General features: G+C 39.6%; 3 protein-coding genes across 5 annotated transcripts in view; all 3 read left to right on the forward strand.

Moving 5' to 3' along the window:
- Nucleotides 1-12,440, forward strand: part of LOC117789273 — a 59,615-nt gene that overhangs the window by 28,230 nt on the left and 18,945 nt on the right. For all 3 annotated transcript variants that reach the window (XM_034628389.1, XM_034628390.1, XM_034628392.1), the window contains exon 4: nt 9,109-10,300. In XM_034628389.1, coding sequence (XP_034484280.1) covers nt 9,109-10,300 — 1,192 coding nt within the window. The remainder of the gene's footprint in view (nt 1-9,108; nt 10,301-12,440) is intronic.
- On the forward strand, nt 4,964-7,028 carry LOC117786607. Its single transcript, XM_034624946.1, has one exon. It carries the CDS (start codon nt 5,127-5,129, stop codon nt 7,026-7,028), a length of 1,902 nt encoding a protein of 633 aa, XP_034480837.1. The 5' UTR covers nt 4,964-5,126.
- On the forward strand, nt 7,642-9,023 carry LOC117789275. Its single transcript, XM_034628394.1, has one exon. It carries the CDS (start codon nt 7,719-7,721, stop codon nt 8,841-8,843), a length of 1,125 nt encoding a protein of 374 aa, XP_034484285.1. The 5' UTR covers nt 7,642-7,718; the 3' UTR covers nt 8,844-9,023.

Consider the following 12,440-nt stretch of genomic DNA (forward strand, 5'->3'; position numbering starts at 1 on the left):
TTGGATTTTCTTTAATTAAGCAAAACTCTTGCAGCTAACCACAAAATTTGTCATGTTACGTTCAGTTGGCTGTATTTTTAGCTTATTCGATATATATAGCTGCAAAACTCTGTATATATAGTTCTGTCTCCCTTCCTCCCTCCTCCCCAGTGACCCACCCCTTGGCAAATTTCTGGCCTTACCCAACACACGTTGATTGTGCAATCTGGCAGCTTGACAAGTGGCAGCCCTTGGGGCTAGAGACAGAGATGAGAGAGCGAGAGAGCGTGCGAGTAAAAAGTGGCAGGGGTGGGGAAGGGAGAGTGAGTGAGATCGTCACATGTATGTGTTGGCACACCCTGTGTAACGGAACTCTGGCTGCTGTATGTCTGCCGGGCAATTTGCCAGCATGTGTGAGAGTAAGAGCGACACTTGAAAGAGAGTAAAAGTGTGAGAGCGCACAACTTGCGCTCACTTTTTGTTGTTTTTGTTTTTGTTGATTTTCAGCAAATTTCTTTCAATTCTTCACACAAATTTTGCGCTTGATCTTTCAGTTGATGTCGCGTTTCGCTTGCGTTTCCATTGATATTGATAAAGCCTCAAGCATCATTTTCTGTTTGATATTAAATCTTGGGAAAAGAAAACGCGTGTGATTTTCAATTTGCAGAATAATAAATTTAACTAAAGCGCTGCCAAGTTAAACAAATTAAAGAATTTATAGTATATATAAAGACGAAGAAAATCGAATCTAAATGGTGCGAGAAAAATAAAATAATAAACAACATGAAGATCGTTTAGTTAATTACGGAAATTTGTCAAAATTTTCAATGAAAACAAAAGCCAAATTAATTCAACGATTAATCGCAATCATTATCATATCAACTAACCATATGCACATGTGATCGATGCGTGATTGAAGTATTCTGTAGAACCGACTTCAGACTATTCTTTGAGACCTAAAAATTTAGTTTCAGTTTCCCAACTGATAAGATGGACTTTTAGTTTCAATTTATTCAAGTTTCAAGTGAAAATTTGTTATTTTTCCCTTTTTATTTTTCTTCTTTTTCCCATAATTGATATGAACTGTTTTTGTTGTTGTTGATTAAACTCGAGTTATTTTTATGCATTTTCTCATTGTATAATTGATTTAAAAACTCATTGCGAATCGCTCGAGTGACCCTAATTTGTACTGAGCAAATGAATGACGAAGAAGAGTTAATGACATGCAAACATTAAAGGGGTTGTGGAGAATGGAGGAGACTGGACATAGGGACAAAGTGGGCAACAGTTATGATGATGCTTCCCCACAGAAAAACTTCAAGATTCATACGAATAATTGCCTTTAACTCGATTTCCTTTACTTTGGCCGTAAAAAATCTCAGAAAATAGACTGTAGGAATGTCAGAAATGGGTATATACAGCTTGAATAGAACGTAATATAAATAAAATGTAATATAAATATTAATATTACTTTTTAGTAAACAGGCATGCCCTGGAAAATTTGTAGAAACGGGTTTATGCCGCTTAAAAAAAAGAAAAAGTAAATTGATAGAAGTATTTGAAAAATATAGCAAAAAAGACTTGTTTTCGTTTCATATTTTTGTTTTTTGTTTGTTTACTTTCCTAGAAATATAACTTTCAGGGTATCTGTTAGTCTCATCAGTTTTTATTTATCTCAATACAAACTTTTGGTCGTCTGGAAGTTAAATGTGCAAAGGTTCGGCGAACTTGGAGACGACAAGAAGCGCGAGAAAAATATTTAAAAAATGCGATTACATGTGAATGTGTGTCGAGTGTGTGTGCCGTGTTCTGTGTGTGCGTGTGTGTGTATGTTCACCATATTGCAACATGGCAACAAGCAAGAAGCAAAGCAAACAACAACGTAGACACAATCGCTGCTGCTTACAATTTTTAGAAGCACATTTTAAATTTGTCTTGCGACTCTTCCCCCATTTCTCTTGCTTTCCTTTCCTTGCTTCAACCCTTGCCCTGTTGTGCAGTTTATTTTGAAAATTGAAAAAAATATAGTTGGTCAACAGAAGCTGCAAACAAATTGCAATTGTCATGTGCTTGCACTTTTTTCTCATTGTTGTAGCCATCTTCTCTTTCCCCCTAACTCTCCCTGTCTCTTTCCTGCTGTTTTGGGATGCGTTGTTAACATTTTGTTGTCAAATATTTTTTTGTGTTACCTCTCATTTCATTGCCTGTTGCTGCTGTTGGCAACAATGTGTCCAAATATTTGTTTTCCCATTGAAGATGACAAATTTTTAGCCAAAGTTTACATTGAGTTTTCCCCGAAAAACTTTTCACCGAGTTTTGCACGTTTGACTGCCTTCAACTTAATCCAAGTGCCCATCGGCTAGATAGGAAATTGAAACTTGCGGCTGTCCATGTTCAGCTTAAATTGCACTTTTCCAAACAACAACTTTGCGAAAATGCAACTAATGAAGAAAATCCCGTGGGGAAAAACCATAAGCTACTCGTATGTCTTGTAAAATGAACGTAGTGACTTTAAAGGTCTTTTTAAATGTAAAATTATTGTCTACTCTTTTGGCCACAATCTTCTGTCAGGTTTTTTAGCTTCACAAGATTTCAAACTATCTGCTTTTGTTTTTGATTCATTCATTATCTGGCATCTGCATTGTTTATGCCAAGCTGCAACTTGGCCTAACAAATGTTGCCCCGATTTAGGATTTGCCAGTTTGTCGTTTTGACAGCAACTTCCGTTTGGCTTATACCCTGTTAATAAGAAAAAAAAAAGGAGTTGTCTTGAGAGATGTGCAACATTTAAAAAGAATTCAACTCTCGGAATAGTATCTAGTACTTTAATCAATTTCATTTATTTGTCAGTTAAGTAAATTTCAAGTGTGAGGTTTTTTTTTTTAAATCACAATCTGTACTATGTATTTAATTTTCCCGCCTTCAATTTACATATTTGTCAATTTGTCTTTCTTTTTTTTTAATTCTAGGGCATTTAATCTTCCATATTTTAGATATATACAAACTTTCTGGTCATTGTCTTGACATCACGTCACAAATGCCGCACACACATTGCAATTTCCTCTCTCAATTCTATTCAGCTCTCTTTTTCTCCTCTCTCTCTCTATACTTCTTTGTTTGTGTTTTTTTTTTTTTAACTTTTTCTGTATGTTCTCTCTAATTTGCTGTCGCTTTGTTGCGGTTACTTAAACAATTATTTTTGCATTTTCATATGTACAACATCAACTTTTCTTTTCTTTTCGCAATTTTCCAGTCAGCAGAAACGGTTTGTTGTCTTAAGAGTGCAAAGAGTAAGTGCAAGGCACTTGAACTATAAGATTTCCATGGTCCAGCACTTTTCATCTATCTATTTTCCTCTTTTTCCCCCACTTTGCTTTTTGCTTCATCAATTAGGTTGAGAGTTTTCTTTGGTTTATTAAAATTTTGTAAAATTCGTTTGATTCATTAGTTGCAATATGGCAACTGGAGGTTGTGTGTGTAGAAGTGTGTCTCTGTGTTTGTGTGTGTTCATTAATTACTGACAAATTGTTATTGAATTTGGGTCATTTGAAATTTATATTTCCACTAACTAAAACTTTGCTTTATTTCGAGTTAAAGCAAACATTTTTCAATGGGATTTTCATTTTACGTAGTTTTTTCCTGCTATTATTCGCTTGCTAATTGTCTTTTGTTTCGGCTTTGGGGCTATTTATTTTTGGCAGTGCCCAAATTTCCCGTTTTTCATCAATGATTTGTTGTTATTGTTGTTTCTGCGCATATTTGCAGCTCATTAAAAGCCAACAACAAGAAAAACAATGCTGTATATTCTCATTTTGTTTCGATTTTTCATCATCGATTTAATTGGAGGCTGCCCTCTTCTCTCTCTCTCTCTCTCTCTTTTCTTCTCTCATCGACCTTCGCTTTTCATTTAAAATTTTCATCAAGTTTATTTACTTGAACTGAAACCATATTACCCATACGCCATGTTGGCCTCCAAAATGATATGCATTCAATTTAAACTCTCGACCATCTGCTCACTGCTCGGTGGCACACACGAGTATTAACCATATCATCTCCCCCCTTTGGCATTAAATATGCATGTAACTTTGAAGCGACCATCGACGTACGACTAATTGGCATTAAGTATACGCCCGGCTGCACCCAATATAAGCAACAAGAACAGCGTTGACCAGGCGCGTGGTTTCAGGCAGTCCGTATTGGCCAAATGCGGTCCATTCCGGGTCAAAGGGAATGGCAATCTGATAGAGAGCTAAATGAAGATCCTCGTTAGAGTATAGACAAATATTAGGTCGCTTTCAATTTGTGGAACAATGGAATTCTGTGTAGTTTTTTAGATTTTCTTCTACTGCAAATTTACTTGCATTGACATCGATCACATATTGCAACACATAACTTTATATGAATCGAAAAATATATATATTTTTTTTTAGTGCTGACAAAATGTGTTTATTAATTGTGACAGACTTTTGATCGCGTCGTGCTTCAATTTCGTGAAAAGTGTACGTGAAAATGTGTCTAAGCTTACGCAAACTCTGTCAAGCCTGTCGAGGTTAGTAGGCAACTTGTAAAATTAAGCTCAGACTAAGCCTTATATATTAAACAGTGTTCCACAAGAGTTTCACTAATCGCACATATTTGCGAAGTCACAGTTTCAACAATATTATTAATTATTGCAATTTTTATATGCATATAAATTCAATTTATAAATAAATAAAAAAATTTATCAACCATTGTTACTTATGTTTTATGCAATCAATATTTATTGATAATTTAATATGCATTTTGTGCTTTCTAATTGATTTTATTGCAATACATTTGAAATTTTATTTAAAACCTTTGTCAAATATATTGACATTTGAAAGCAACTAAAATTTGTTTCAGATACAAAGAGAATTTTATTTACTTTTGTTTTAGATTGCTAGAGATTTGTAGAATATGCCTGAATATTAAGATTTTTATTTTTATTTATTTATGTCTCTGAATAGCTGTCTGATTGAAATGAATTGCTCCCTTTGGCGTTTAGGTATTCATGCTACTTTTAATTGAAACCGCACGCAACTTTCATTGATATTAAGTATACGCAGGGGTGCAACAAAACGGCAACAGTTGTTAATCGTTCGTGGTTTCCGTCAGTCGACATTGACAAGATGTGGCCGCTACTTGGACTTTTACTTGGCCTGTCCAACAGCAGTGATATTAATACACTGAAGCTGGCGGAGATTAGCTGCCAAATTGCTGTGGCACAGTTGGCCCAAGTCAACTATATCTATCGATGTGTTAGCTGTCCAGTTGCAGACTCTGTTTCCTCGGTGACACTGGAAGAGGCATTGCATCGTTGTGTGGCATCTCGATTGCCCAGTTCAATGCGCAGCCTGGAGATGCATGAATTGGAGCCAGTTCGTCAGACAGACAGCATGAATATCTTTCACATACCAGCTGAAGATGCTGGAGCACCTATTATGCGTCGTATTTTGGACATGTTGAATCCTCGACAGCCGCGTCGACACTTACACAAGTATCTCTTCATTTGGCCAGAAGCCAAAGAGAAACATTTAAGGCAACTCTTTGAGGGATGTTGGGAGAAGCATTTACTGTTTGCCTTGGCCATAACTGGACCACAGGATATCTATGACTTTGATCCATTTGGAGTAGATGGTTTGGAATTAAAAAGGTCCGCCAGGGGCAGATACATTGATAAATTAAGAAACCTGCGAGGTTTCGATCTACGTTATTCCATGTTTACTAACCCATTGCGTGCCCTGCCTTTGGATCCCGTAGAGACTGAAGGATATAAAGCTATCGATGGCTCAATTGCACGTCTCTTCGCTCAGAAACTGAATGCCACAGCGCGTTATGTGATCCCATCGGATGGTGAGGCATATGGTCGTTGTTTAGCCAATGGCAGCTTCACTGGTGCCGTGCGTGATCTTACGACTGGAGTTACGGATATTGGAGTCAATCTACGTTTCGTCCTGGACTGTATTTGGCCACATGTGGAGCTAGCGTATCCGTATCGACGCATCATTATCAGTTTGGTGGTGCCAGCAGCAAGAATGCGTCCAGAATATCGTATATTCGTGGATGCCTTTCGTAATTCCGTTTGGCATCTGCTTTTGGCCAACTTTCTGTTTGCCTTTGTCATTTTTATAATCTTTCAATGGCTTTTAAACTGGATTACAGGTGAAGTTGGTGAACGTTGGTTTGAGGTTTTCGATATGTTGTTCAAAACACATTTGGGACAACCTGTCGAGCATTTCTCTCGTAAGAGTTCGTTGCGTGCTTTTCTCATGGCTTGGATAATGTTTAGTTATGTGTTGACCACCGTTTACTTTGGCAAACTGGAGAGCAGCTTCGTCCAGCCGAGTTATGAGCAGCAATTGGAAGATCTGGATGGTTTACCTGCTCTCAAGTTGCATGTACATGGAGTAACTACCATGTTTGATGCTGTCAATTCATCTTTGTCGGCACGTCATTACGAGGCGTTGACAGCCAGGCCCAAGGTACATCCTCTCAAGGATTCGGATCATTTATATGAGTTGGCCATCAGTCGACGGTTCAAAAGAGCCGCTTTCTTAATGCGTGATGATAGCGCAAAGGAATTCCTCGCAATCACCTACAATGCAGAGGAGGGACGATCCGCCTATCACATTGTCAAGCAATATCTCCGATCCATGCCAGGCACCTACATTCTGCCCTTGGGTTCGCCCTACCTCTACAAATTCCAGATGTTAATGAGCGCCTTCTTTGAGTTTGGTTTCCTCGACTATTGGGCAGAGTTGGATGTCTTGAGACGCAGTCGATCCACGCAGTCCGATGAATTCTTTGAGGATCTGGGAGATGAAACGGAGCAATCCACGGATAATGGAAACGTTGCAGATTCCCAAGAGCGTCGCAAGAAGCGTGTGGTGCTTACTATGGACATTTTACAGGGTGCTTTCTATTTGTGGATCATTGGAATCTTGCTTAGTTTTGTGGGTTTTATTCTAGAGCAGGTTTATTATCGTTTGAGAAGATCAAAACGTGGTAGAATTGGCGTCTTGGATAATTGATTAAAATGGATCAGATAACGATTAGCTAAATGTCATATTTAAATAAATTAAATAAAATCTGATTAATTTTGTTTGAATCATACCTATTTTATTAAGAAAACAACATTCTGTAAGGGTATCAAGACTTCGGCGAACCGAAGCTTACTTTAGTTTCTGCTAATTATTAGCTAAAAATATAATTGGATTAAAAATTGGGGCGACACTTCAAACAGATTTATTGGCTGCCAACTTCACCTGCCAGATCGCCAGCCGTTTTGCATTTGCGGCTGTCTGGCAACGCCCACGACCGTCACAAGAGTGTCATCTATTCCCTTTCCATGTGCACAAATTTATGGGTGAAATGTTGAACATCGGAATATATAGATAGATGATTCCAAAAAGCATTTTGCAGAACATTTAAATTTCAAATAAAAAATGGTCATTAATTAAACAATTCATTGAGAGTGTCACAACAAATGTTTTGCTGAGTCACAGCAGTGAATGATTTATTAAAAAAAAAATTTAACAATAAATATAATTATTTATTATTAAGTTTTTGTTTAGTCGCACATTTTTATTTTAAAACTTATAAATGTTACTCTTATTTGACATTGTGAAATGCTTGACTAAAATTTCGGAATTTATGCTCAAAATTGTAGACGAAAAATTGTTAAGACCGTTGATTATTGGATACAATTATTAGTTTAGAAAATGGCCGCAGGCTATGGCACAGATTCCCGTTACAAGTCCTCCTTACGTCAAAAGTCGGGCAGCGAGTCGAGGCAGAAGGAAAAGCGGAGGGAATTAAAGCACAGTGACAGCCGAAGTGGCGACTTGAACAGCTCGAGGAATCGAAGTGGACGCAGTCAATCCAGTCGAGGAGAGAAGGGGAGTCAGACGAGCTTGAGACTCAAATCTCCGGGTCGATTGCACCTCTTTGCTAATAAAGAATATGACTTCGCTGAGCACTTGCTCGATGAGGACTTTAAACTGATGATGGCGATGTCGCCGAGTCCCGATGAAGCCTTTTGTCCCAAGTCTGGGGATTACACTCGTGCCACACTGTGGCACAACAAACTGAAGGACTGGGAATGCGACACAATCTACGAGTTACGGATGCGCCAGAATTACATGAGTTACTTCAGTGTCTGCCTCAATCAGCAGCAGCTGCGAGGCGTATTTCAACAGGATCCGCCGGAGAGACTCATCTGGGTGGACTTTCAGGAGATGATCGATCCGAATGCCGGTTGCATGTCGATGGGCAATGAAAGTGCCTGGTTGACCATGATCAGCAGCATGTTGCAGCACGAGGGAAGCTGTTGCAGTCAGTCCACAAAAGCTGGACAATCTCGCACTACGGGCGGTTCAGCTAAACGTAAATATCCACAGGGAACTACACTCAAACTGGCCTACAAATCAAAGCCTAAACTTGTGCCCAAAAATTTATCTTCGTCTCAGAGTTCTTCGAGTCCAATGAGTTGTGATTCAAAATATTGTAGGACTTCTAGCGGCTCGAGTTTGAGTCCTCTTGAAGAACCAAAGAATTCTGCCCAAAGTCGACAAAGTCGACATCGTCGTCCCATCGATGATCAGGCTCGTAAGGAAATGGATTATCTGCTGGCGACAATCAAGAGTGAACTGCGTGGTGAACAGCTACCGGAGCCCGATGAATACCTGGAGCTGGAACTGAAAAGATATAGAGAATTCTATGCACGGCATCGTGGCAATGATCCCGATTTCAAGTCCATCACAGCTGCTGTTGATAGCTCCAAGGAACGCATTCATATGTTGCTTAATATGCAAACTGATTTGATCAAATTGTTGACCGAGCATTGAACTGAAAACATTTCCTGAAACTCCGCCGTGTGTGTGTGTGTGTTATGGTGTGTGTGTGTGTTTTATATTTTAAATGCATTTCCAATAAAGTTTTATATCTGCTATGATCATGTATTGATTTTATGTAAAGATAAAATTCTCATTGATACATTTGAATAATAAATTTATCCTATAAACTCACTGAGCTCTTTTTGTTATTTTTGCAAAGTATTTCAAATTGCAATATTTTCAATAATTTAATTTCCTTTCTTCTTCGCTTTTACAGGTCGCAAATCTGTGGATGAACAGCAACAACAACAACAACAGCAACATTCCAGCAACGTCTCCATCAACGGTTCCCCACAACGTGTGGCCAACAAGCGGAGCAGCATAATTGTCAATATGCCAGCTGCTGGATTGGGTCAACGACCTCCCAGCATCATATCGACTGCCAGCCAGGACGAGGGTGGCTTCAATGAGAGCACACCCGAGCTGAAGGCCAAACTGCAGCCGTCGTATGTCGATGACGCCAACGCCGACGAGGAGAAGGAGCAACCGCACAGTCTGAACTATGTGGATGTGGGCTATCGCCTCAATCCCGATGGCAGCGAGTCGCGGGAGGTGTACGGCTCCGAGGCGGAACTCTATGACACGGCCAAGGTGAGCGACATGCAGCGGAAGTTCCATGGCGCCAACGGATTTGTCCAGGAGTCGAGCACAGTTTATGCGATTATCAAGCCGGAACCAGTGCAGGAACCACCACAGCCAGCAACTCCGCCACGCGGCCTGTTGCAATCGCCCACGTCCAGTGTCGACGGATCACCGTTGCATCGTGGCATCTACAGTTCGCCTCCTGTGGGCGTGGTCTCGCCCATCAGGCGACGCAACAGCAGCGAACAAAATGGCAGCAACAGCAGCAATTGCAGCAACAAATCGACGCCTCCAATTTCACCATCTCGTGCCGCACTTGTCAAGGGAATTGCTCCGATTGCCTCCATAGATGCACACGAAGAGGAGGAGCTGGAATTGGAGCAGAATGAGCAAGAGGACGAACAGCTGGCCGTCGAATATGTTGAGGTGCTTGAGGACGAAGAGGAGGGGGAGGAGGAGGAGGTGGCACCCGTTTTGCCTGAGCGGCGTGCTCCGGCTCAAGGTGCTCTCGAGTTGCAGGATTTGGAGTATGCGGACACCAGTGCTGGCGAGGATGAGGAGGATATATTACAGTGCAGTGAATTGGATGTGGAGCTCATCGATGATGTGGTCGATGAGGTGATCAAGGTACATGTGACCACAACGATGATTGCTGCAACAGCTTCATCTTCAGCTCCAGCTCCAGCTCCAGCTCCAGCTGCTGCTCCTGTGACAGCTGCTCCTGCTCCTGCTTCTGTGACAGCTGCTCCTGCTGCTGCTATGCCCCGGGATGACAGCTTACCGGATGCCATGACAGCAGCCGAGGCGGAGCGATTGTTGAGTTCAAGGTGAGTTCCTTATAACCTTCTTTTAATATCCATCTAAGGCATGTTTAATTTTGTGCTGTAGCTATTTTTGTGTAATCCTTTAGCATGTTTTGTGTAATGTTGGGAACATTGTTGGAGCTAGCGAGTAAAATTTGAAAATGTTTTTTTTTGAAAAAGAAAACATATTAATTTTATTTTAAATTATTAAAAGAACTGAAAATACTGAAAAATTAGTCACATTTTAATATTTTAAAATTTTAATTTCATTTACCTTTTCGAGTAGGCCAAGAATAAAAAACAAAAGAAATTAATTTGATCAATAACACAATGCTTCAAAAGCTATGCATATTCTAATCAAAAAATCCCAAAGTTTAAAAAAACAACAAAATATAAATTTCAATCCTTTGAATCCTCTAAGCACTCCAACAATGTCGCCACATCCTGTAGTAGTTTTAGTTTTAGTCTTAGTCTTTTGCTATTTTAAGTTAGTTTTAAGCATTTGTTTCTATTAAGTGTCTGCAGTCCAAGCAGTTTGTCTGTGGAGTTGAAAGCTTCTCCTCTGTCTTGATCTTTTGCTGGCTTTTAGTTGATGTTATCCTTGGCTTCCTGCTTCCTTTATTCACTCGCAAGCTCACAAGCTGTATAAATATTTACGTACCCTCGACTCTGCTCTCCTCTGCTCTGCTCTTTTCTTTTCTGCCTCCTTGTTGGGCTTTTGTGTGTCCTTGGCACACGGCCTCAAGTTGAGGCAGCTGCTATTCATCATGCTTGCCACATCTTCACTTTGGACTTCACTCTATCATCATCAGCATTGTTGTAATTGTAAGCTAATCTGTCGTTTGTCGCACTGCATCCTTAAGTTGCAGCTAAAACAGTTGTCAGTCCTCAGTTCTCAGTTGCAAGTTCTCGGTTCTCAACTCTCAGTTACAAGTTCCTTCCGGCTAGTTTCACGCACTTTTTGCTCAGTTTTTAAGCTGCTTCTTGCTGCAGTTTAAGCTGCCAAACTTTGAACCGTGCTGAACCTTAACCCATTGACTGGGCAGCCAGACCTTCTTTCTCTCTCTCTCTCTCTCTCTCTCTCTCTCTCTCTCTCTCTCTCTTCTACTCCCTGTTGCCCTTGTTGTCGGAGTCATGCATCAATTTGTTTAATGACGTCGTTTGGGATACGCACCACAAAATGCACTTTGCTTTGTTGCCCACTCTCGAGTCCATTTCTCAGTTCTCAGTTTTATGTAGTTTGGTGTCACACACAAACACACACACATCCTCAGGTGTGTGGCATCTATGTGTTTGGTTGTTGCCCCACCATATCTGTACTATCTATCTGGACACCTGCTAGTTGCGGCTTGCCTTTAAGTAGATTTTCGCAGTCGTTCATTTCGACTTCTGGCCCTGCCCTCTTTCTGCCCCCTTCCCCCTGCTGCATTGACTTGCCATTGATTTATGTGTGTTTGAAGGCAACGTTCCTTTTTTGCAAAACTCTTTCCAAAAGTATTAAAATGCTATTTTCAACGCTTGAAGCTTTTATAGTTCCCCTTCTTCAGCTGCAAGTCTCGACTTTTGTTTGCCTATTTATCATGCACAATTGTTGGGGCTACCTTATAAATGTGCGAATCGAACACAAGGGGAGTAAGGGGAATTTGGAATGGTAGGGTCCCTTTAAGCACGGGGAACAGTTACTTTGCCGCCTGGCACGCAAATAACCAATTTTGGTTTTTACGTAAATTTCTATGAAAAGCCAGAAAAAAAATATAGCATAAAAAAATTGTTTGTAGTTTCCGGTAGTTTTCTTTTGAAGTGCCAGGAAGTTTTCAGTTCGTTTAAGTTGCAAATGTTTTAAGAAAAATATTAAATGAATAACTAAGATTAAATACGTTTAAAAGATGTAGAATTTTTTATTTTACTCGCCTAAATAGGTAACTGATAAACTGCATTGGAAAAGGTTAAGAACTAGAAACCAAAAGTGTAATGTTTAAACTGTGCACTTTATTTAAAAAACTGTTAATATAAATTGAACAAAGTATTTAGTTAAAGATTAAGAAACCAAAAACTAGGGAACATTTTTAAATAAACTTAATAAATATAAATTGTAAATTTTATAAATATAAACCAAAAAATGTTCAACAAAAATCTTAGCGTTCGCAGCAGTTTTAAAATTTTA

This window comes from Drosophila innubila, assembly GCF_004354385.1.
Source record: "Drosophila innubila isolate TH190305 chromosome 3L unlocalized genomic scaffold, UK_Dinn_1.0 0_D_3L, whole genome shotgun sequence".
In the NCBI taxonomy this organism is placed as follows: Eukaryota; Metazoa; Arthropoda; class Insecta; order Diptera; family Drosophilidae; genus Drosophila; species Drosophila innubila.